The sequence below is a fragment of the Thermobia domestica genome, chromosome 3 (genome assembly GCF_964235325.1).
Source record: "Thermobia domestica chromosome 3, izTheDome1.hap1.1, whole genome shotgun sequence".
Taxonomy (NCBI): Eukaryota; Metazoa; Arthropoda; class Insecta; order Zygentoma; family Lepismatidae; genus Thermobia; species Thermobia domestica.
The window spans coordinates 173,904,680-173,932,273 of record NC_137456.1 but is presented as its reverse complement, the minus strand read 5'-3'; the positions used below and the strand labels follow the sequence as shown (position 1 = coordinate 173,932,273).

General features: G+C 32.9%; 1 protein-coding gene across 3 annotated transcripts in view; it reads right to left on the bottom strand.

Annotated features, from left to right (window-relative positions):
• LOC145680865 (methyl farnesoate epoxidase-like) overlaps positions 1 to 27,594 on the bottom strand; it is a 132,725-nt gene that overhangs the window by 29,400 nt on the left and 75,731 nt on the right. For all 3 annotated transcript variants that reach the window (XM_081751999.1, XM_081752000.1, XM_081751998.1), the window contains exons 5-7: positions 13,407 to 13,524; positions 7,061 to 7,241; positions 6,118 to 6,235 (exon numbers count right to left, since the gene is read on the bottom strand). In XM_081751999.1, the coding sequence (XP_081608125.1) occupies positions 6,118 to 6,235; positions 7,061 to 7,241; positions 13,407 to 13,524 (417 nt within the window). The remainder of the gene's footprint in view (positions 1 to 6,117; positions 6,236 to 7,060; positions 7,242 to 13,406; positions 13,525 to 27,594) is intronic.

Genomic DNA, 27,594 nt, shown 5'->3' with positions numbered 1-27,594 from the left:
ATAACACGAGAAACAGACAGGTTTCTTTCACTATCAAACAAATACAAGTAATAGCAAAGACTACATGCCCCCGAGCTACTTCGATTAAAGGCCAGAAACAAAAACATACGAGAGTGAGTTGACGTAATCTATTATATGTAACCATTTCCTCTCTCCGTCCCCACAACCCACCCAAGACAACATTGAATAAATCCAAACATGTATTGGAAAGCAGGCCGTAAGGCCAGAGAGACAAAACAACCACACATCTGGATGAGTTATTTAACTTCCCGAAAATCTAATTTGGTTTCTGGCCAAAATACATACATGAATTCTATATACTATTGAGGTTATACTGCTGGTTTTATAAATATTAAAAAAGTCAAAAAATTAACAATTATATATATAATCTTTAATTATCAAAAATATTCAACAAGAAACTAAACGCAATTTAGTTTTGTCAACTCTAAGTTTTGGATATGTAATATTTTTAGTTTTGTTCAAAATTACCTTAACCACGAGGACACAATAGTCCTTCTTCTTTTTGTTACAAAAATGGCGTCAGCCAAAAAAAAAAATGACATATAATTATAATTATTATGTATGAAAAATATATGAACTAATACTCGGAATATTCACATAAATATATATATGTATATATTTTAAACTTATCTGCAATACGTATATTACTGGCAAGACTCGATTATACTGTCACAAAACTATAGATAATTGATGAGCTATAAAAAAAAAATGAAGTTAACTCACCAGGCAATTACGTCAACTGAAGCATCCGAGAATTTGTACATGGCGAGCCAGCAAACTCCCAACATGCTCCAGTAGATAACAAGTGAAAAATTAAATTCGTAAAAACAAAACTACAATACCGTGAAGTAAAAATAATAACCAAAGCAAGGGAACAATAACATAATAATAATAATAATAATAATAATAATAATATTTTATAAATGACTAGATTCTGAATACATTACAACCTGCACTTTAATGGAGTACATTGCGTTGATTGTTATGTCCAACATCGAATAATTTTACCACATTCTCTACAGGAATAGTCATTACAAGTTTTCTTTCTACTGAAAGGAAATAAAATAGCTTAGGCTACAGTTTGCCATTCGATTTCTTAGATATGTTTTAACCAGTCTAAGACACGAGAAAGAACGTTCACATGGTGAACTAGATAACAGGAATGGCGACAGCAATTGCGGCTAATTTGTGAATTTCATGAAAAGCAATTTTGAAACGATCCATCACTTCAGTAAACTGAGAAACGGAGGTAATTTTGCATTGCCTTTCCTCCTCATAACGTTTCGGGAGAAGTTTCATTTCCATCTCTACACTATCGACATCACATCCATAATGACGTGCAAGTGGTTCAATTTTCTCAAATGAGGGGAAATGTTCAATTATAGGGTGAAGACTGCCTATTCCAGTGTAAATTGGCGTTCAGCTGTATCTGGAATTATGTTTGTAAATAAAATCATTGTTCATTGCAGAGTTGAAAAGGGTCCTAGAACCTATTACATTACAATCGAAAGTAATACCTATTGTTTTTGAGGTACACGATGTCACCTTCATTATCCTACTTCTGTTGGGGTGGGCAAGGCCACCCCGCCCACCCTTAGTGCCGTCCCTGCCCTGATGCATATTGTCTCTCTCCCTCTCACCATACTGGCGAAGCAGTGTTATAACCAGGGAAATAAGGGAGCCTGGGGCCGCAGCATTAGATATAATTTTGTTCTGCTCGTATTCATTTCGGTAAATGTCCATATTCATCACTAGATTGAAAACTAACTTTCCATATGCATTACTTTTATTATTATATATTTGTTTTATTATTATTTTGTTCTTTATACTTTGTTTCCCAGTGTGATTCAGTTTGGTTTTGAGGTAACCGACCCTATGATGACGTGTAGGGTAGGGCCTACATTCTTTCTGTTTTTCTTTATGTAATCAACATGAAGCTCTTTAACCAATTTCTGAATAAAATCTTTTTCTCCATATGCTCTACCTTGTTATAAAAATGAAAAAGTTTGTTGAATATCTACCATAAATTATTATCTAGTTTTGAGCAAACGAACCAAGTAAGGGTCTTCATTGTAAAAAGCTTTGTAAGGATCGTCAAAAGTTTTGTATGGTTCTTGTATGAAAACAGCTTGACACTTTTCAATGAATTAACGCCAAATATCAATAAATAAGCACCCTGTCATTCTGTAAATGCTAGTTCTTTGCTGTTTGTACGTCAAATATGACATGTATCATTACTTCAATAAACCAATTACAAATAATTCTTTCTCTACAAAATCGTATGCCACAAGTTGACATATTCTTATAGTGATACACTAACATGCAATAAACGCTTTGAGTTCTCTATTTCTATTGTTATTCTTCATTCTTCAATAAACGAATGGCTTCTCTCTCTCTCTCTCCTGTTCAAGATTTTGTATTCGCGATTGCAGTGTAATTAATCAACAATTCCATGGACTATGGACCGTAGTAGCTCAATGATAGATTATTCACCTCTGGTGCATGAGATCTCTGATTCGATCAGGTGTATTTTGTGGTGGACAACCACCGTGAGCATGGGTTTTATAGGGATTCTCCCATTTCTTCCCACTTTCTTCATCCCACCATTTTATTCATTCTTATCATCGCCATCTTCTTTAACGAACATGGAATAGTTGTGGGATATTTCATTTCATTTAAGTTCCATGCACTTAGCACACTTTCCGCTGTAATATAGTGTTATTTTGATTATTTATTTGTAACTTTTATAGGTATAATCAAAAATAAGTATTCGTATTGTTCATTATTTGTAAGTTATTTCATAATAATAATAATAATAATAATAATAATAATAATAATAATAATATGATTATAATAAATAATATTAATTATTACAGCAAACAGTTAAAATTTAGAGAAATAATTTATTACAAGTCAAATCTTCAGTATGGTGGACAAATTGTCTACTATTAGGCGTTTGAGGTAAACTGTTATTATTTTAGAAAAACCTAAGGGATGGTAACGTAATTTTCTGTAATACTACTGTTTGCTTAAGCTAATGAAAAGTCACCAAAGGAATCTAACCTGGATTCTAAAATAGTGATATGCTGTACAGAAGAAAATCAGAAAAAACGAATTGTCCGCCGCTGGGCATTCTAGTGATAATTGTTCATTCTGTAAATGTCGTCCGCTCGACCTGATCTATGTAGAGGCCATACCGTTCAACGTAACCGTGTGTGTGTGTTTTTTTTAACTTAAAGTCTTTGCAAGATTATGCAAGGTATCCAATTTTCTTCCTACCACAAAAGTGAGAGTAGCTTATTAAAAGGTGGAAACTAAATCTGCTATTTTCTCAAAACCGACTGAGGCGATTTGATTTATATCTTATAAATAAATGTTTCATTAATAACACTACAATAGAGTTGATTTTAGTTTAGCGTCCCTTTCAGCAGCGAGGCTATATGAGACGTGGACCTACTGATTAACGTGGAATCCGAACCACATGAGCTCCCGCCGGGAACACTACAATAGAGGATAAGTCATTTCTTATTAATTTCTCGTTGTTCTAAGGGGCAATCTATTTTTGAGGATAAGTTTTCTTCGAACGAAATTTTTCAAAAGCGCATTATTTATTTCCCTTCCTTACAAAGAATGATTTCATTATTAACTGCAACATAACATGAAAGTTTAAAAAATCAGAGCAAGGAACTTCGGAAGGTGCCCTGTACCTTTTATTCTATTCGATAAACAAATTAAATTCTACGTATGATCATACATGTGGATCGCAATAATTCTTGTCTTTTTCAACGCTAGGATGCATGCTATCATTCGTGGCTAAATATACACAATTAATGTAAACGTCTTTGGCGCGGAAGAACCGGGTTCTATTCCTGGTGGGAGTTTATTCTATTCGAATTGCATATTAAACTTTAGATGCATCTCTCATATAGCTTTGCTGCTGAAAGGGACGCTAAACCCCAATTCAATGGGCCAACGATACAACCAGTAATGTAATATGGTTGATGACATGATGGCCAAGATTAAAGCTGGAGTAACAATAGTGATTTTCCTCTGTATTTTTAGAATATAAATTAATTGTTATATTCGGTTATCATTAATGAAATATAATCAAATTTGTTAGGCTGTTTTGGCATTTTAAAGTATTATGTAAATTTGAAACTCTCTCTCTCTCTCTCTCTCTCTCTCTCTCTCTCTCTCTCTCTCTCTCTATATATATATATATATATATATATATATATATATATATATATAGTGAAATTAGCATTACAATTTATTTTCAAGGATTTCACCAGCATATTCGCGAATACAACAGGACACAAACTATTTTTACAAGGTGTAAACATGTCAATGAGAAGGCACCGGTGAAAACATAAAGTAGAAACTATTGTGTGACGGAAATACACGTTTAACAAAAATATTTGTAACAACCGTGAAAGACGGATGTCCTGTTAAAAACGTCACAGAAATACAACCTTTTGGTCTAGGAAAGCCTAGAGATTGAGAACAGGAAAACGAAAGTGGTTTAAAGTGTGTAAAATATCTAGTAAATTGAACCAGTGGTCATCGTGATTGTCATCATTGTGACGGTCATTATTGTACCAGACTCTGTCAGTCGTATTCGCGTATCGGTGTACATACTCGAGTCAGTCTGTCTTGTTTAATCGAATATCTGGTACTACTAATCATACTGGAAACTACAAGATTAATCCTGAATTGTAAGTTGGTTACTTTTTATTGTTTTCTATTTCTATTGTACCAAATGATAACAAGTAGTAGTACAAGTCTAGTAAAACGTTTCTCAGAACCTTAGGCCTAAGCGCCAGAACATAAATAAAGTAAAGTAACTTAACATGAAAAATTTCAGATTGTAACACTGATACTAATATTATTGGCTCATAAAGCCCGACAAAACGAACTCATGTTATTACAATGGTAATAATGCTATATGTTCTTGTAAACTCGAAGTCTAGTTGGTCCAGTAAATATTCAAACACTTACGTTTGGTTTTGTTGTATTCAAATTAAATTATTGTAATTACCAGTCCAGTTGCCTTCACTAGTCATTCAGTTCTTAATAAAATGATGGACTAGATATTGTGATTAATCATTGAACTAATTAGCATTAACTTCCATCCCGTTCCATCCCGTAATAGTGGCAGGGATGAATAATAAGTTATTGAGAAATTACATACTGGAGTAGCTTATACTGAAACACTTGGCCTACTTAGCCTTATTAAAGGCTAATTAGTTCAATTAGGATTTAAAAGCGATGATTTAAAAGCGATGAAATTTTGTATGAATAAGTAAAAATCTCGTATTCGGATTTTTGTTACAATTACAAGTTCTTCGGTTAATTATTACTAAAAAATAAAGAACATGAGAAACTTCTCAATTTTTTTTTTATAATAGAAGCCAACTGTTGTTTAGTATAAAATGCAACCTATAACTAGTCAATAATTGTAATTTACCGTTTATATTTGATGCGTTGGATGCCAAAGTGGCGTAACTCAGTTTTCAGACATTCTGAGATGTTGAGACTTTTATTACAATTGATAGAGGAATACCGAACAAAATCGATTCTTTGTGTTGTCATGTTTTGTCGTATGCCCTGGTCTTTTAACTCTGAGATACGCAACTTTGCCATCCAACAAGTTATGGTTTCAAGTCCACGGAAACGACTTAATCGCATTTTTTTTAAAGAAAAAAACATGAGTTACGCCACTTTGCCATCTAACGCCTCATTTGGAAGAATACTATTGTGCAGTTAATCATAACGTACACAAGTTTTTTTTTCTTTTTTTTTAGCGATAACTTTGGGACAAGTAACTTATTCTAATTCAATTTCCTTTGACGTGGAGAGGACGTAATTTTCTGGACATAACGAAAACTTTGCACAATTTGTCAATTTGTTCGAATAAATTATTCACATAAGAAGAATAAATTTTGGAACTGAAGAAACAAAAGGGAACATAGTTCAATTTTGGATAGGGAATAATATGTATTTTGCGGTACGTAATAATAACAATACAATAGTCCAAAGTAATTGTTAAATTGCAAACTGGTTAACACGTATGAGAGAATTTATTGAAGAACTTACCTTGGGCAATTTATAACCGAAGAATTCCGTATCTTCTGTAGCCCTATGTAACAACATAAGAGGAGCAATTGTATTTCTTCTAGTTGCCTCTTGAATTGTTGCTTCCAAATAAGGCATTCTGCAAATACATCATAGGTCTATAAATCAAGTGTCAAGTCTAAAATAAACCTGAATACACGAGAAAATACTTGAACTGCAAAGATTTTTCAATGTATTAATATGGACAATTATGCATAACTTGCATCCAGATACCAGTTAACTTCACTATAAATAGGAGTTTTTTCCCACTCGCAAATCAACTTGAATGTATATTGAAAGAATCTATGGAAACATAATATTCTTCAGTCAACAATATGAGGCTTCGACACAATGTTGAGCTCTAAGTTGAAAATCCATAATACAAGAGCTATCATCATTCAGAATCTACAGCGATAAAATGCAAATACATAAACGAATAAAAGAATATACAAAAAATGAAATACTGCTAAATACACAATTCATTTGTTACCTCAGTCACAATAATACTTAGTGTATGTATGTCAGTGACTTTTATGGCTGTCTTCCTTTCAGCCTGTTATAATAATTTTTATACTAAAAACGTAGTTGATTAATTAAACATATGTATTATCCTGTTGGAAGGAGTTACGTTTATTTATTCATGAGTGGAATAAACTCTGTTGTCGATATATGTAGTTATTTGTTTAATTCTAACTTTAAATATTATTTATTTACTTGTAATACCAATTTCAGATAATGCTAAGTGCTGTGTAATCTAATAACAGCACTTATTTTCTTATATTTTAAAAGAATTCTGTTAGATAAGAACATTATCTGTATTAGAACTTCTACATCAGTCTGTAGTTTGTCATGTAATCTCCCTATTTTCTTTCTGATTCGAAGGAGACATAATGTTTAATTATTGTTCTTTGAAGCATAAAATTACCTTGGCCTGTCTGCCAACGATGGTAATCTGTCTCTGCCAACAATGTCGTCTATCTCTGACTGAATCTTCTTCTGAATCTCCGGTTTGTGAATCAAATGGATTAAGGTGAACGCCAAGCTTTCCATAGGAGTCGAACTAGCCGGGATAAACGTATCAGTTAGGATCATTATCAGCTGCTTCTCTGCAAAAGAAAGAGGAAAGTTGCTAAACACAAATGAGCAATTTGCATGAGTGCATGGTATTTGGTAACTATTTTAATGTTTCATATCTCGTTAAGGTTTGAACAGATTCTAATCGGAAAGTTAAGGACGTATAATTTTTACAAATAAATATTGAAATTTGCAGAATCTGTGAAAAATTCATGAAGCACACACACACACACACACAAAGAGAGAGAGAGAGAAAGAGATAGAGAGAATAGGGTAATTAATTATCGCACTTGTCATGTTCTTTGAAAACATTGCGTTTCTTCGTTTGATATATAATCATAACTGATTTTCCATTATATATATTTATGAAGAAATTTTCATTCCTCTTTTATTAGTATTTGATGAAACAATAGTTCAAACCATTTTATATATTTCTGTTAAAACGTATAATCAAACAATGGTTTATTTGTTTCTTTTTCACCTATCAGAGTTCTTATAGTGTATATCAGGTAGTATAAAAGTAGTGAACCTTTTGCGCACAAGATGGCGTTAGTGTCCCAAATCTTAGGGTATCATATGAATCGCAGCGTCAACCTGACGTTATTTAACAGCTGGAATTTGAAGCTAACAGAGGAGCAACGGAATTCTTGTTATTAGAGGTACGGTATTGCGCCGTGAAGATGAATGATCTTTCCGCAAAACTGTGCTACATTTTGCAATTTTGTTCTAATAAAGGCCCGCGAGAAATTTATGCTATTTATGGGTAAGATACGTTATCAAAAGCAAGAGTCAAGAGATGGTTCAGTCGCTTTCGCTCTGTAAATTTCGATGTCCAAAATGCTTCTCGCAGTGAGAAACAAATCATAGTAAAATTAGGTGATATTTCGGCAAAAGTCAAGCAAGACTGGCATGTAAACTGTCACGACACCTCCAAGAATCTTAACATTCATCATCAAATAGCGTTAAGGTCTTTTGGAAAAAGCTCGCTACACAAAGAAGGTCGATGTTCCAGTGCCAGATATTTGCTCGATCGAATCTCTATCTGCGAATATCTACTGAATCATAACGAACTCCAACCATTTTCAGAGCGATTGATCACGAGCGGTGAAAAGTGGATAACCTACGGCAACAACGTGCGAAGAAAATCACAGGCCAAACGAGGAGAAGCTCCACAGTCTGTGGCAAAGCCCATGCTGAAGCCCAGTAAGGTTATACTGTGCGTTTGGTGGGATTCGGAGGGCATCGTGAATCATGAGCTACTGCTGCCGGACAGAACTATAGACTCGGATTTGTACTGTCGATAGTTAGGACAAATGCACCTAGCAATTCACATGAAACGGCCAGAACTGGTCAACAGAAGGATGTCCTATACCACACTGACTACACCACACCACATACATTTTTAATCACCTGTCATAAATTGTAAGAACTTGGCTGGGATGTTTTAATGTATAGCTGCAGTATATTTCGGATCTGACAACGACAGAATATCAATTGTTTCGATTTCTACAGAACTCCCTGAATAATATTAAGTTTGGTTCAAAAGAGCCTGTGACAATCACGTGCAATATTTTTCCTTTCTTTATCAGAAAGTACAGAAGTTCTATAGTGACGGAATTATGGTGTTGCCTGAGAAATGGCAGATCTTCGAACACAATGGTACAGTTTTGGTTTCATAATCTTATTTTGAAATCACTAAGAATATTTAATTTCATATAACTTGTTAAAATACGTAGTTGGGAAGAAGGATTTATTTCCCAGATGTTCCTCCATTTCAGTTGTGATTTATATTCCACTCTACAATTTCAATGAATGAAAAAAAAAAATTGATAATGATGGCTAGTCTGTTGTTTCATATTATATCCTCTGTCACAATTATATTATCTAATACTTCTAATTCTTTTACTTCTCTGGTGCAATGGTATTGATTGATTGAATTGGAGTTTAATATATCTTTCAGTATCGAGATTATATGAAACGTAGTAATAAGTTTAAGATATAATCCAAACCACCGTACGGGTATTCAAGATTTTAATTTTCTTCCACTAGAACTAAGCCTGGGTTCTCGTGCACCAAAGACTGGTAGCTAGACCAACGGGAAACGTTTTAATAGATTTTATCACGTGAATTAGTAATGTAATGACAGCATTGAAATTTAGGAAAAGTACTTACTTTCTTGGGAGGTAACCTCGAACTGTACTTATATTCTGACAAGTTTATATTCATTCCGTAGAATGTTGAGGAGGAAGACAAATTCTAAGCCTAAACAAAACTAGTTGTGTAAATAGAAACGTACAATTAGTTGAAATTTTATGAATGGTTTATCATTTGATAATGTAATTACTACACATAATCAAATTTAAGAAAAAATAATAGGTACCCAATGTCTTAAGATTACTTTCAGATCCATAATGATAGATTTAGTTTTACTGTCTAGTAACAGACGTATTTGTTCTTTGCACAGGAAGAACATATTTGGAAGATATGTGTATGTAAACTTTACATGATTTAAGGACGGAAGTTCGATTTCAATCAAGTAAAATCAATCTTCACACAATCGCCTTTAAATAATTTTTCACAATGTCAAGGCCAACCCATATCCTTTTCTTTCACTCCAAGTGTATCGATTCATTCATGTTTTTTTTTGTTTTTTTTTAATAGTCACGTAACTTCTTCGTTCGTTTCATGCCTTCTGTAATTAATTTTCTGCAGGAGTTTTGTCAAGTTTAAAGCCAAATTGAATTGTTTCTTGTATAAGAAGTTGAAAGATTCTGGCAATTTCGTGGAAAATTCTTATACTTATAATTTGAGAGTACATAGAAAATATTTCTACGCAATTTCAACTTTCTATGGAATAAAGCATTTCGGAAATCTGTCGAGAAATCATTTTACCCTTGTAAACTCCACTCTGGTGAGAAAGAGCCTCATGTTCCGAACTTGAATCATTTACACAAGCAGGACAGGTATTTTACGTATCATATAATCAATCATCAACGAAGATTGTCAGCTCGTAGAAGGTAACCGCTTCAAGATACTCCTGTTTAAAAGTGAGATCTATCAGCATACAAACAAAATGGTACAATTTGGATTTAGTTTAATCTGTTTTATTGTCGTCTTTCCTTTATATTGTTTTCTGATAACATTACTAAGCCAGTACAAAATTTAACATTTCTTCCTAGAAACAGTAAATCCAGCATCAGAACTAACAGGTGTTCCTGCGGCAGTTCCTCGTCAGCATATTCTCAAAAGAATGTAAGCAACTTTTACATGCCACACATCACGTACAACATATATTGTACATATCTGACGGAATGAGATACGCCGTATGTATGTATGTATAGTCTACCAACTTAACTGACATGCTTGAAATCTACAATAATCTGGCTAAACATTTTATTAATGTAGAACTTTGGTGAACGGCAAAACGTAGCTCAAACTGATAGTTTCTTCTTGAAGGATCTATTCGCTGGGTGCAGCCTAAGGTTCAAAGAAAATAAATATTCAAACTTTCAAGTCCTTATGCCCAAAGTTTATAGGTTCTGCTTTACGACAAAATGTCTTCATGCTTCCACCTGTGATTCACAGAACTGAAGGAAGATATTTGCACAATATATCAAATTCCACGTGCATTAGGTTTCGAGGTATACTGATCGACAAGTCAAACTGCCTTTCTCTTTTAGGTGCAAACTTTCGCAAAGCTCCTTATTTACAATCCAGAGTTTAAGCAGAACACATTTTTAATTTTCTACGCTAGATATTTTCAGAGATTTGGTGATGTGTGGGTCAGTGGTTTTATCCTTTTATATGTAAAACGTAGATGCATTGTAGGATAAAGGGAAAATTTTACAAAACTCATTATTCACACACACAAAAAAAAACTTTGTACAAAATTTCAATTTCCTGTGCATGACAAATTTAAAAAAAAATAGTTTTTTTCCTTGGGGATTAAATTTCTCAAAATATTCTTTCTTACACTTTAGGATTGATAAAGAACATTAACACAAATTTCAATTTCCTACTCTTAATGATTTTGGAGATCTGGTGAAACGCGAGAACATAAAGCACTTCTTGTTTTACTTTCGAGTGAGGAAAGGAAATAATAATGTATTGGAATCGTTAAAAAAGGAGAAACGGAATTCGAAATTTCAATTGATTTACGCGTTTCAGACCAATACGTACCGAGAAAGTAATTTTTCGACATCTATCCATTTGTCTATCCTGATTTAGGTACAATCTTTCTCGGACGATTTTCTCAAAAACGACTCAAACAATTTTGTTCATATTTCATAAATAAATAAATAAATATCATTATTATCTGTGAATACAGCATAACTGATTTGTTTTGAAAAGTATACTAGGGGTAGTTTATTCTTGGGGATGAGAATTCTCCGAAGATTTTCTCAAAACTGTCTCAGATGATTTTAATAATATTTCATTAAAAAAAATCATCAATAACTTGACAGGACATAACTTATTTGTCCTTAAAATGTACAATAGATAGTGTATCTTATATTCTTGAATTTGCTTTTTCGAACGATTTTCTCAAATGCGACTTAGGCAATTTTGTTCGTATTTCATAAATAAGTATTCCATTAATAATCTGATAATATAGTGTAACTCATTAGTCCTGAAAACGTACGAGGAGTAATGTATTCCTTAACCCTACAGTGCATAGTGGGACAGATATGGGTCATAGTAGTAAATAATCTGTGCTGTCCTACATAACTTTATGTTGTTGCTAATACATGTTGAACCAGATTGGGAACGTTCATATGTTACCAATATTCCAAAAAGACTCATTCGATTTTGATCATATTTCACTAATATTCCTATAATGTCCACCAGAATATATGCAAGGGTAAGTTTAATCTTGTGTGTGAATTTTTTAAGTTTTGTAAAATGCAACTCATACTATTTTGTTGTTACAGTACGAACAAAATATTTTACTGATAACCCTAAAATATGGCGCAAGTAATTTCTTATGAAAATATCTACGAAGGATAGTTTAGATTTAAGGGTTTGTTTTCTCTGAGCGAAGTATTCCGAAAACGCCTTATAATTGGTTCGTATTTTTGAAGAGAATGTACCTGTAGCATAACATAATTTTGTTTAAGGAATTGAAGCGAGAAAGGAAAGTTTAATGCGACGTTCCCTTCCTTTTATTAGGAGTTATAATTCACAATAAGGGCCCTACTCACGCTTACCCGCAGCTAAGGTTTCATGAAGAACAAAAGTACGAAACTCAATATCCTTCAGGTCGCGGTGATGGAGTTTAATTTTTTACTCTTAACTCAAACAACAGATTCCCAATAATTACCTGCCAAAAAGACATTGCACTTCTGCTTATCTCGCTCTCTCTCCAGCTTCAAAATAATTTAACAGCTTTGAAAAGACTAACAATGGAAATTTTGCGTAATTTTAGACAGTAAGCACCACTTGTGCGCAACAATTGACTATTGTACCAAAAGCCTTCCGTCTACCGACTTACATTCTAATCGGGCTACTACAATTTTCAAATGAGAGCGACTGATAGTTTCCCCGCATATGACTATTTCATCCGGAACTACCACACAATATAGTAGTTTCCTTTAAAATGTTCTTTCTACCCGTATTTATGTTACTTAGAAACTCCACTATTCCTTTTACATTTTATAACATACTCAACAATTAATTTTGTATTTTCTTCACGAACTACAATCATTAATACTCTTATAATTAAAGACTATCCTTACTACACGACCACGTAAAAATAGTTCGGAAAGCTGTTTAAGAGATATAGTAATGCAGCTACTTGAAACCGTAATTTTGTTTACATGTGCACTAAATTACCTTCAAACAAAAAAATGAAAGTTGACTCATTATGAAGTAGACTTAAAAATGAGAGTTTTCATAAAGGAAGTGCATAGAACGAAACGAAACAAAGCAACACACATCAGAAACCAGTCAAATAATTTTCTCTTATCCCAAATCATTTCTCAAAAATCACACACACACACACACACACATACATATATAGGCCTATATATATATATATATATATATATATATATATATATATATATATATATATATATATATATATATATATATATATATATATATATGGTCACATAAATGTCTCTTAGTTGAGAAGACGATAATTCGCTTTCTCTCACCTGTAATCTGAAGATTCTCTTGTTTGGTAGAGTGAAACATACCTGAGAACGTTTGTTCTTCGCCGTTCTTCTGTTGGTTATACATTTCATGAAGGTAAACATCTATGAAGTCTCTAGTTGTGTCTGGTGAGTACGTGGCTTTGTGCTCTTCAACCAGTTCCTGTTAATGAATTAACACAATTAGCTGCTTCTGTTTCTCATTGTAAGAAGAATACCGTACAATAATAATAATAATAATAATAATAATAATAATAATAATAATAATAATAATAATAATAATAATAATAATAATAATAATAGTAATAATAATAACTTTCAATATACATTTCTTTTCCAAATATCAGAGGAAAAATTAGAAAATAATTTTAAACTTAAGACCACAAATAATTTGATATGAGAAAAAACTGGCACGCAATATGAGAAAAACTGCCACGCTCAAGTTATTTCTACTTCAAACAATGTCAGTATATACAAAATATTCTATTATACAATTAAGGGGGATATGTATTTGACTGCCAATATGAAGAGAAACTTAAAAATAAGAAACAGATATACTTTGTATTTTTGACTAGTGAAATCACTTTCTATTAACCATATTAGCAATACTCAATTATATTAGAAGAAACTATGATGATCATTCGTAGCAAATATTATTGTTATTAATATTATATTAGTGGTCCTCTCTCTCCCTAACTTCAATCCTAAGCTATAGGAATGAGTCTAATTTGGATAACAATGTTACATAAAAATCTAAGTGTGTTTAATCAATATTCAGGGCAATATGTTATATAAAATTAAGGATAATGCATTCCCTTATTGTTGGCGTATTTCAACTGCAAGTAACCGAGATGTTTGAAAATTCTCAGAAAAAATAAACCATATTCAAAAAAATTTATTTTACGAAAGTCTCATTTAAATCTTCAGAGAAAGGAGTTAAATAAGTCGTGATATTGACTTCAAATGTAAGGTCGTAGGTCGATAATTATGTGAAAATTTCAATAAACACATTTATCATGTTGTGTTAAAATCGAATAATTATTTAGGAAAGCTATCATACAATCTTTTTTATAAACTTGGGCAAGGGGAGTTTATTCTCTCGTTCTCGATTGATTTTAAGTCCCAATTAGTGGATATGCTTGTGAAACCTCAGAAAATATACGTCATATTCCATGAAAATATAATTTTTTACTAAAGAAATCTTAGTCATATTTTTTCACCTCTGAAGACGGGGAGTAAGCTATACCACATAATGGGAGTAAACACACAGTTCATTCCTGATTGATTTTCACCTCTAGCACAGAGCATTAGTACGGTATCAAAATCGAATGAGGTTTATATGTTATCAAAGATTTGATTTTCAGTTTAGCGTCACCTTCAGCACCGAGGCTGTATGAGGCGTGCACCTACAACTTAACTTGGGATCCAAACCACATGAGCTTCTTCCGGAAAACGAACTCAGGTTTCTCATGCCAAAGACGCGTACGCTAACCGCCTACCCACAAGAGACCTCAAAGATTATTGTGAAACGAAAAAAATGGAAGAATAACTAAAACTACTACTTTGTTCCTTACTAATTTCATCTCTATCAAGAGTGAATTGTAGTGAAGGTTTAAAGACAATGTACGAAATGTTTAGAAGTAGGAATACAAAGTAGAAACTGGATCCAGTTGGCTAAGAATAGAAGTCAATGGAGAGCTTTCGTGAACGTGGCATTGAACCTCCGGGTTCCGTAGGCCATAGAGTTAGTTACTTAGTTAGTACGAAATATTAAACTAAATTTGAACAGTTATATAACAGAATTATTGTGGATTATATAATTTTTAAATTCGGAGGTAGTAATCCATATCACGTAAAGAGGATGAACTCACAGTTCATTCTTGACTCATTTTAATTATAAGCAGTGAGGGTTACAAGAAAAAAGTCAAAGAAAGTGCACATTATATTATATGAAACCGAATGAATTTTAGAAAAATTATCGTGGAGCCCTAAAATCAATCGGGAACAGGGGAAGATAAGATTATAAATCTTTATCTATACTGACATTAACTCCCTCTACAGAGGATGATAGGGAAACTTCAAAGAATATATATAACAATTATACCAAAATCTAACACCTTTTAACAAAAATTACAATGAAACACATTTTGAAAACTGAGGGAAAAGAGAGTTGAATTTACATTTTCATTTTTTACAGATTTTAACCTCAGTTGGGGAGATATTCATAATGCTATAAAGAAATTAAAAACTAAATTTTTTATCATAATCGATATTTTAAACATCTTTTATAACGAAAAACTTCTTACATATACATGTGTAAACTTTAAACATGAGATGGATATTACCCTCTTTTTCTCCCCTTTGTATTAATGCATTGAAGCTCCAAACAATAAGGTTATTTCTGCAAGTGGAGGAAGGCACATACTAAGTTCCATCTAAATTTGTTAAGTAGCTATTACTAGAGTTATTGTGGTATCAGCAAACGGAGAGACAAATAAATGGACAGACGAACAGACATACAAATGCCGGTCGAGTCGATCGGTAGAAGGTTTACTAACGCTTATTTAAATTATTATTATAAGAAACATCAATAAAATCAAGACCTGTGGTATCCACACGACTTGCCTTTCCTGATCCAATCTCTGTAATTCACGCTCAGTGTATCTGATAGAATTCAGTTAAACTATTTGTATTTCTACTGTTATACGCAAAAATAAAACAATAATATATTAGAGAACAAAGTGAACAAATATTTTTTGTAACAAAGTTGCATGTGTCCGTCAAGAAAATTAAATATTTGTTCACTACATCACGAATATGCCTCAGTTAGCAATTTTGAACAATATATAGCTGTAATGATTTTTTAATTTAAGGCTACGAATTTCCTGTAGTGAACACATACCTAATGTACACATATAAATATTGGAATAAATACAGTATCCTATTATTTCAAAACAATTGTAGCTAGATTGAAATATTTTGATTGAATAGAAAATGTATAATCACGAAACTAATTCAGTTTCACGATATCAACAGATACTCGTTGGTTTCTATTGTTACCTTACTATTAATTAACAAATATTCATATTCAATTCATAATTTTCAATTAGTTACGACATGCAGAAATCAAATCACATTCATATTTAACTAATGGTACAATCTGATTGTCGTTCTCACGTAATTATTTCAATACAATACACCAGAAAAGATGTAAGACTGGGAACTTGTTTTCTGTATTGGTGCTACTTGCTCAGTGTAATGTTTTATAGATGTAACATGTCAAAGGTATATATTAGGGGCGAACCAGAAGGGGGCCATCCCCATCTTTCTCCCGCAGAAGAGGAAACTTTCTTATTTTAAATATAAATAAAACCCGTCCCAGAGTTTGGAGCTCTTAAAAGTAGCTCTAAGTAGCACTATTACAACCCACCGCCCCCCCAGCAGTCCGTCCTGGATCCGCTCCTGGTATATACGAGTCATATTTTTCTACTTTACAAGTAGGGTCAAGGTGCCGAATATCGGATGGTTTCCTAATATCGGATACCGAGAAATATTCCGTGTAAGGTGCTGCAGCCTAGCGGCCGTTATCGTAACTGCACAACAATAGGTGGGCCATTACACACTTAAGTTATTAAGTTATGATATCTCTTGCAACTTGTTTATTTGTGTGGTGAAGTGTTTAGTGATTTTGACCTTATGAAATATTTCCAGTAGCACAGTTGATTGCGTTATGTCGTCTATAAAGAAAACCTAATCATATTCATGCTACACTTATAATTTAGGCTAAGAAGAGTAGTCTTAAATGATATGATGCTTTGGTAGTTCGTTTCTGTTTACGTAATGTATATAGTTGAAAGTTTCCACAGGACCTACGTTACCAAATATCGGATATTAGATATTAGGGAATGGTATTGCTGATGTCATTCTTCAGTTATTACAGTTGGCAGAAATCGCTCGGAGGTAGAAGTGGAGTTCTGAGGCTATGTTCCAGACTGTTGCTGCCGTCAAGAGAAAGAAAATGGGGTTTCTCAAGGCATCTAAAATCTTCAATGTTTTGTTCACAGTCGTATAAACTTGACAAAGGTGGTGAACTATGGAAACGATATATGCGATGTGTTAAATAGGCACACGAGCTATATGCAGGCACTGATCCAAAAACGTGGAAATCCTTTGTTTGTGATTATTGCCAGTAATTTAACTTCTTGGTAGATCCTACTACAGATGAGTAGAACAACGTTTAGTTACAAATAAATCTACATCATTTGAAAGTAGCTTCTTTTGTTGAACAATGTTTAAGTACCAGAAAATCTGCATATTTAGAAAGGTGTCTGTTTGATAGAACAATGTTTAATTCAAATTAAATCTACATGTTGAAAACGTCTACAATTTTGTAGAATAATATTTAGTTAAGATAAATTTACATATACAGATATTTAGAAAGTAGTTTATTTTATAGAACAACGTTTAGTTACATCTACATGTTTTGCAACTTTACGTTTTGTATATGTTTACACCGTGTAATATAATTAAAACAATGCACAATCTTCTCCAGTTGTGGTTTTCTTTAAATTCTTCTTATTTAATTTCCGTCCGTTACGGAGACCCCTTACTATCCGATATTGGGCAACCTTTTTCAGAACTAAGAAAAATGCGACTTTGTACCAAATTGTATATATATCTTTCTTTTAATATTTCGTTATTGCTTCGAAACTTTCAAATTATAATCTACAAAGATAACAAAACATTTAGAAGAGGTTATATCAATTAAATATCTGTTGGTAAAGATTTTATTGCTCTTTTGCAAACAGTATCCGATGTTCGGCACCTTTCCTATAACCCGAAAAAGTTCTTAACGTTTGTGATAATCAGAAACAGACGCACAGTTTAAGGTACTCAATAGTAATGCGACAAGCCAGTTTTTTCGCTGAAGCTAGCTCATTCACTCCAGCACCGATACAGGGATCGTTGAAAGGTGCCCGTTCATTTTTAACTGGTTGACGAATTCGATGTTAGAGCGATGGTGTTATTCACGACACGATTGTTACTATGAAAAAGAAACCATTTGGTTCACTGAGTGTCCATGCTTTCTTACATATGACTTAGATGTCTGCTTCACGATGATAGCATAAGTGAAGAACAAAAATCTTATCTATGTAAAAGGTAACTGTTCCTAGTATCAGCTTTGCCAGGTTTACGTATTTAACTGTAGATCTGTAGATTTTCCACAAAGGGAAGAAATACGAACTACAGACTTTGGATATTGTCTACATATTATTATTATTATTATTATTATTATTATTATTATTATTATTATTATTATTATTATTATTATTATATTAAAATGACAAATAGTACACCATTCAATACATAAGTTAATTTTGCAATTGAGTCTTTGCTAAAATAAAGAACACGCTGAAAAGCAACAGTAGCATTATTCTTAATTAGAAAACAAAACAAGGTTTTTGGGTTATTTTCAGTGATCTTCTTTGGCATATTTCCAGGGAAGTTTCCTCCCGAAGTTAGGCAACTGCCACCGTCTGCCGGATATAAAATAAATTAAATTGCAATTACAAATTAGGCCTACTTTTGGGCAGATCAAGTCTAGTGTTATCTGCGAGATGAGAAATAAGGTTTTCTCGTCTCATTTCATAAATATTTGTGGAATTTTCGTTTCGTCTCAATTTTCGAAAAATTCTGTCATGTCTCGATTTAGGAGAGATTTCCTTGTCTTATCTCGCCTTGTCTTGTAAATTTACATACAAACTTTATGTCTTGATTAAAGAACTTCGTTACTGAATTATCTCTCTCTCTCTCTCTCTCTCTCTCTCTCTATGTGTGTGTGTGTGTGTGTTTGTTTGTGTGTGTGTTATTTTCAACTTTGAGCCCTTTTCTGCATCAAACGCATTTGTGGCATTTGTCATGCTTGTTTAGCCTCCTATTAACATTTCAATTCAAGATCGGAACAAAATGCTGCATATTACGTTGTTTTATATAAGGAAAAAAACTAGGCTACTTAAATTTTCCACATCGTTTTTTCTCCAACTGCATGTTTCAGAATTACGCCCTTATTGGATCAAACTCCTCAATTTTAAGTTTCATACCATGTTACTTTTTGTACATTTTTAATGTTGAAAAAAGTATTTATCATTGTTATGACAATTATTGCTTCTTTATTGTTGCAGACTATTTCGTAACTTGGATCTTTAAAATATCACTTAATCTCTTCACAAAGCAAATATGCATACAAATTACCTACAATTTGTGTTTTAAAAGAAAAAGAGATTTGTTTGTTCGGTTAGCGATCTTCCTTCTTAGTGAAAGGTTGGATACAATTTTCGAAAAGGAAAGTGTATTTTTAAAAACCCGAGTCCATTATTTCATTGCAATCGTTCTCTTTTTTAAATTGAATGAAAAATGAACTTAATGATTTACCACTGGGGAAAAGCAGTGATCGAGCTTTCCTGTGAGAAGGAGAATAGTAATCACAGAAAAAATACCACTGTGTTTTATATTTAGAAATAATAATATCTACAAGTCTGCCGCGAGAAATCAAGTTACGCCCGTAGTGTGCCACAAGTTGAAAAAGGTTGGGAAACGCTGCGATAGAGCATCAAAAATTATCTGAAAGGAGTGCGGTACTTTCAAATGTCGCCCCTTTAATGTGCAAACCTTACTTTGAGAGAAGATGTTCAAGTGTCATGAAAAAGTAATATGCTCCATTTAAAAATATGTATGAAATGGAAAAGTAGTTAAAAAAATTGAACTACTTCTCTCGAATGCTTACGTAATATTTAAGTGATTCCACACACGACACAATATTCACTATGCTCGATTTCGCTGTATATCTGTGACATACAGCAACGCGTGCAGAAAATGAAATTTTAAAAAATTCTTTAGTCACGACTAATAATTTTAATTTTTAAGCTTATTTTATGTCAAAAGGTGTTTCCAATAGAGTATGGAGCATGAAGATAATATAGTGAATCAGATATCGGCAAAAGTAAGTGATTAGCCTAAGCCTTACAATGTATTAAAACACCATAGAGATACATAAATTTAACATACATTAAAGATTTTTTTCTTGCTTTTATATGAGCAAATTCCTTTATGAGATTCGCATAGTACAATGTTTGAGCCAATTCGTGTCCTATTGATATCATTGCTGGACCTCTCAAGCGTGTTTTAGGCATAGAAGAACATAGATGGGTTTTAATAAGCTAGAGTTTCGAAAACTTCTTTCTCCACTTGTCACTGTTATCGGTAAGGTTAACAAAATCCTAACTGCAACATCGAAATTGGGAGCAAAGTCATGTTCCTTAACTAATTTTAATGTCCCTTCTGGTGAATTTTCACAGGCTTAATTATAGTGGACAACATTTTCAGTTCGTCTTTCAAATCACTGGAGTTAATATCTTTCGATTCTTCGTATGTTAATATGCTTGCAAGCTTAGTACACTTTTCAGACAAAAAGTTCAGGTGGTATATCTTTACGATTACTTATAGGCCTATCGTAAAGAAATTCGAAATACTCGCTGTGATGTTTAAGTTGCCCAAATCTTTCTCTTAAAGCTAAACTATCATGTCTAGAACTTTGTAATAAAAATCGATCTTGTATCTTGTTTGTGGATCTTTAATAGCTTCATCCTCTACCTTATACTGAAATTATCTCTTCTTCTTTTGACTTCGAGCTTACACTGTATTACCTATCCGTGGTTCATCCATATCTAATGCTGATGCCAACTCCATTGCATCAACTAAGTAAGATTGAAACTTTGCATCATTTCTGCTCCTCTCAAAGTACACATACATACTTTCAAGAAACCCGACTGCATCCGACACATGAGAATCAATGCTTTGGAAACTTTTGCTTATTATGTTTATGTGGAGTAACAAATCATGCCAGGTATAACGAGTGAGCAAAGGAAAGAGAGTCACGCAGCTGATTTTATATACGCAAAGCATCGTGGGCGACCATTCTATCTGTTCTATTGTCGTTACTTATTTAGAGTAAGGTACCATAAACCTCCCCTATTTGATATTTAAATGGAGTCAGAGCCCATTGTACTGATTAATGGTTTTAAAAGTGAGACTGCTAATATGTTCCTTCAGTACGCCCTAACGTTGAACTAACGTAGAAAAAGGTCATAAACTTTTCTAACTATACAAAAAATTAAACTGCGTACCGAGATGCTGTAGCTGCACTGTTAACGACAAGGTTTTGAATGACTACTGCAAGAAACATAGGAGGCTCGGGGAATTATTTCTAAAATTCTCCTCTGAGTGCCTGAATGTTTGCCTTTCATATTGGAACGATTGTCATGTCCTTGGCCTCTCATGTTTTCTACCAGTTTCAGAAAATTACCGTTATTACTTGTGTAAAATTTATCTGATGTTCCGCGTAACGGTAGACATTCTTCACCTAAAAACTTTACTATTGCAACTTGTCGTTCTATTACGTTCTTCCAATGTTGTGCTTCGGCATTTAACATTTTCTGGTGTTTTGCGTCAATTGTAAGACCACTCTTCAGTCTTATTGAAAGCTCCGTCCACCTTCTTTCCGACACAAGGTGAAGAGGAGACCTATCATGACTAGCCAAAGCTTCAGAAATGTGGCACCAATGGTTATAGCCATCAACTGTGAAAGATATTTTACTTATGGAAAATAATTTGCAACAAAAACAGAAAACAGTATTCTTACTTTCTGAATAAACTAACCACTTTCTGAACACAGATTCGCCATTACATAATGTGTACTTGTAACAGTTACCTGTGAACCGACGGTTGAAATTATCTCCGCGACAGTCGTCAAACTTGGTTAATTACTCTGGAGGATGTCTTTTGACTAAGGGGTTCTAATATTCGGAATGATCAATTTGTAAATTGGTTAAAAACTCGCTGTTAGAACCTAAACGTCTAGATGCTGTAGGCTAGAAAGACCTGTCTCAAGTGGGAGTGTACCTTTTGCATACTTAGAGTGAAGCGATAGAACATTGCAGAATAGAAAAAAAATATAAAAGACAGCTTGGTAATCTTATCCTCTCTAGCAGAAAATCTTATCTACGCCGCTGCAAGGGAAATATTGAACGAGATACATGTAGCTATTAGTTTGACAATTGAAAATAAGGGGAAATGCTCTGAATGTCCTGAATGATTATTTTCCTGAATGTGAGTGTAGTAAGTTCAATTATATTCTCAGGTAAACACAATTTTATTTTTTCATGTGGGTCTATTACGAAGCATTATATTTTAATAGTATTCTTTTCTTTTCCAAATTTTGCTGCCCATTAGACTTGCCGTCCTGGGCGGTGGCACTGCTCGACCCCCGCCCCCGCTCGCGCCAGCCGTGATTTTCAGTATATATATATGGTGATAAAAAGTGATAGCTCCATATAGCTAATTCAATAGATCCCCTAATACACAGGTTCCAAATATGTAAGTGTTTATCTATCGAATTTAATCGCATAAATTTAGTATGTACAATTTCATATAAATTTCGAAAATATATATATATATATATATATATATATATATATATATATATATATATATATATATATATATATATATATATATATATTTTAAAGTCCGTTTTGGCAATGCTCTTCTAGCATTCTCAACTGGTTTTCCTCTTAATTTCGTTTACAGTTTACCATTATCCTGCGTTACGATTAGTCTATAAAGAGTGTCATGATATTCAAACTATTTAGTATATTTAAACTATTTAGTTGTGTATATTTAAACGTTGGCAAATGCTCTCGTTCATAGAATCAATTTATGGCTTTTATGCTTTGAATAACGCAACACTGAAAGTGTTTCAAATCTAGGACTGAGATAAAGTAGCGTTGATCAAAAAACTCTTGAAATTTTTCATCTCAAAAACTAAACGAGAATTGTCATATTTCTTGTCTTCTGGACATTACTCACATTCCCTCTCTCATATTTTGATTGCTTTCCACCGAACAAAATTTTCTGGAAGAAAGCCTGGAAAAATCTAGCTTGGAGGAAAGAAACATTAATAGAATGGAAAATAGGTTAAAACAATCATAGGATTAACTGGTAGCATGAAAGGCACTTGAGAATGTTTGCTAAAATGCTGAACTACGTAGGTTGCCGAAGTAATAAACAAGTCAAACCATTATTTGGCGACGGAAATCCACAGAAATATGCTCACTTTAATCTCCCTCTTTTTCTTCTGTCGGTCCATACTTTGAAATATAATAGGAATGGATATTTACTACTTCAGAAATTACCAACATACAATGTTTGCAAGGTTTTCCCTCTTATATTAAAGAGGCACTACAGAACCAACCGAAGGAACATTTCGATGGAAAGGATTTTTGTGAGTTCAAGTACCGGTATCGTCTCTCTCTTTTTCTGTGCGCGTGCAAGTATCGTGTGCGCGTGTCCTAGGGTAGTGATAGAGGATAAAAATAAAGATGAAACGCGTTGTTTCTCTAAATCTAGCGGCGCCGATTTCTGTATAACTTTGGAACATACATAACATATAGAACAAACAGAACATACAAAGTTAAAATCGGACCTGTTCATTCTAGTGTAGGCTATGTAAAAAACGGAATACCACAAGGGTCGCCCCTGGGCCCTCTCTTATTTTCTTTATTTTTAAATGACCTTACAGAAAACATCAAATACTCTAAAATTCTCCTATATGCTGACGATATGAAGTTGTTCAGATTAGTCAATAATGAGTTCGATAATTATTTACTACAACAAGATTTAAATGCAGTAAACACGTGGTGTAGAAACAATTTTCTAAAAATTAATGACAAGTACACAAAATTTATGACATACCTGTACACCAATAAAACTCTATATTATGTCAGTAAATATGAGGTCAACGGTGTACAAATAGAGAAAGTAAGCATTATTAAAGACCTAGGTATTACATTTGACAGTCAGTTAAAGTTTTCTAATCATATAAATTGTATTGTACAAGGTGCCAGAAGGATCACAGGTTTTATTTTTAAACAGTGGCCTGTATTTCAAAGAGATAAAACGTATGTATTTCTATATAAATTACTTGTAAGACTAAAATTAGAATTTGGTTCGGTAATTTGGAATAGCATTTCTAAAACTTTGACAAACAAAATGGAATCTGTGCAAAAATATTTTATTCGACTGCTATGTTTTAAAATGAAAATGAGCTAGTACTCACATAGTTATGAATATTTGATTGATTATTGGGGTTTGGAAAGTCTTATGAATAGACGAAAACATTTCGACAGAGTATGCATGCAAAAAATACAAGATAACGTTTATATCAGTGAATATTGTTTACAAATCATAGGTTTTAAAGTACCAAATCATAACATAAGAAATATCATGATTTTAGTTCCTCTGAATTGGAAATGTGAAATTTTAAAAAGATTGACATATTCTTTAAGCTCATTTTAGACTAACTGTTTTAAACAATGTGAAAGTTTTATGTGATCTGACTGATAGTGTTTAATCAATGACGTTTAGAAACATTAAGCCAAATGTAATTTTATGACTACTGTTCTTAGCTTCTTGTTGTTTTAGATGGATGGAGAACTTGATAAGTTTCACTGCGATGACAAGGAATTATTTCTACTTAACTGACTTTTATCTACATCGTGTTTTATATTAGTGTCATTCTTTTTTTTGTTTTCTTACTTATTATTTATTTTTAGTAGTATTATTATTCCATGGCAATGTAATACTCTGATACCACGTGCTGTATTTTTGCCAAAGCTGTTCGCGGCACTAAAATAAAGATGATGATGATGACGATGACGATTATTATTATTATTATTATTATTATTATTATTATTATTATTATTATTATTATTATTATTATTATTATTATTATTATTATTTGATCATTAACGATCCTTTCAAACTCCCATCAAATGACGGATTTTGTTTTACATAAATAATTGTGACGTAAATGAAATAGAATCTGTGCGGAAACTACATTTATATGCTACAAGAGCTGTAACCCCCTATTATTCGCCAAAGACAGAGTCGTATCTGACTGAAAAACCTTATTGTCAAATAGAAGAGAAGGAAATACGATGATCGTGAAAAATTCGAATTCAAGCTTTCAACAGGTTTACACATTCTATATTCCGAAAAAGTGTTTTGAATATATGTTTGTTTGTCTCAATCTAACGTTTTCTGTGTCCTAGAAATCTTGTCGTTCAACGAATCCAAACACAATTTTAAACTTAAAGTTCTCTTGAAGTTTTTCGAATTTTCTTCCTACTTCCAAAATAAGAAAAGTTTATTGCACTCAGAAAAATTCGTTGTCCGGGCAGCGGTATATTGTACAAATATACGGTATCCTCTCGCTTACTACATTTGTGGTGGAAAAACACCGTGCTCGTGGGTTTTCTCGAGGTTCTTCCGTTTCCTCCCACTTTCTTCATTCCACCATTTCATTCATTTTTCATTATCACCGTCTCCTTTAGCCTATCCGGCATAAGATTTCATTTCATTTTTTCTTGCTTACTACAGAAATCAGTACGAAGCATACGTTATCTGTATGCTACATAGGCACTGCCTTTAGATGTTACATCATGCCGTTGCAGGATGTCTGACATCTAAAAGTTTCCCGTATATCACATGCATACACTTACGTTACATTCCTTAGTTATGTTACATGCGTCCATTTGTATGTGAGATCCTGACCGCCTGTATTGTTTCATATGAAAAGTACGTATAGATAGAACACTCTGGCTGAAAGCATTATAAAATATGCGTTTTTAGTTATCCGTCTGCTGTACGTTAACAGGAATTACGCATGTAACCTACCTTTTCAAGTACGCCACCTACAATTTTTTTCTTAGTGTGAAGGGTGAAAATGAGAAAAACGGTTTCCTCAAAAACGCCAATAAGGATTTTCCTTATATTTCATACATCAATATTGCATTAACGACTCTGTACCGTGGTATATGTTATTTTTCTGGGAAAAGTCTAATTTATTCATGGCGGTGAATCTTTCTCGAACAATTTCTCCAAACAAACTCAAATGTAATAAATACATATTTCGTTAATAATCTGACAACGTATATATAAGTTATTTATTATCAACAAATCTACGAGAGATGTTGATTTCGCGTGGAATATTTTCTCAAAAATTACTCAGATAATTTTGTTCACGCTTCATAAATATATTTTCGATTAACGCATTGGCAATACCACATAACTCATTTATTCTAGAGAAAAGTTCACGAGTGGTATTTTATTCTTGATGGTAAGCTTTTTAGGACAAAAAAAGCTTTGACGATTTTTTAAAACATATTTTATAAATAAATATTTCATTAATAACTCTATAATAATGAATAAATTCCTTCCTAAGAGAATATCCACAATGAACAGAATATCCACTCTCTTTTGGGATTGATTGTTTTTTCTGACAGTTTTCTCAAGTATGACTCATGAGTTTGTTAATATTAGATGAACAAATATTTCCTTAATAACCATAGCAGATGGTATAAGTTATCTCGTTTGAAAAATCTCAAAGAGTTAGTTTAATGTTGAGGGTGAGATTTTTTCGCATGAAGTTTCCCGAAAATGTCTTACATATCTAGTTTCTGATTGTGAAACTAGATAAACACAAGAAAATGTTTAGTTGAACATGAATTAGTGTAACGAATAGGAGAGTGAAAGTTTAGTGCGTTAGCCCGTACTATTTTTTTCTTGAAGTTGAAAAAAGCTTGTTTTCACTATGGTTCTTAACTTCAATGTAGGAAGTTGAAAAGCTGTAATTCGTTTATTCTGTATTGAATATATTCTTCTATTCAGAAAACAACGAAACGACGCATGACAAGGAATGAGGATATGAATTTATTTACTCTACACATCAAGTCATTATGAACTTGACGCTCTGAAATTAACGGTTTGCTTCTTGTGTTCGCAGTAAATCAGACACAAGATAGCGAATTTAGCTTTGATGGAAAACAGTGTTTAATACCATACCAATTGTTGTCGTAGCTTTTTAGAATAACCTCTCTAGTTGTTATTTGATCACACCTATTTCGTATCTCCCTTTTTTGCACAACCAATTCGCTTCTTCTTGGTTATAATCGTCTTAGCTTGGAGAGTCCAAGACGCCTTTTAGTCTTTGCAATTCTTATAGTCCTCCAGTATTTTTACTTCCCTTGATTTTTGAGGATCTCTGAGAACCAGCGTTAAATTTTAAAACAAATGATGGCACACCTGATTGATCGTGAAAGTTTAAGTTTATTTGGCT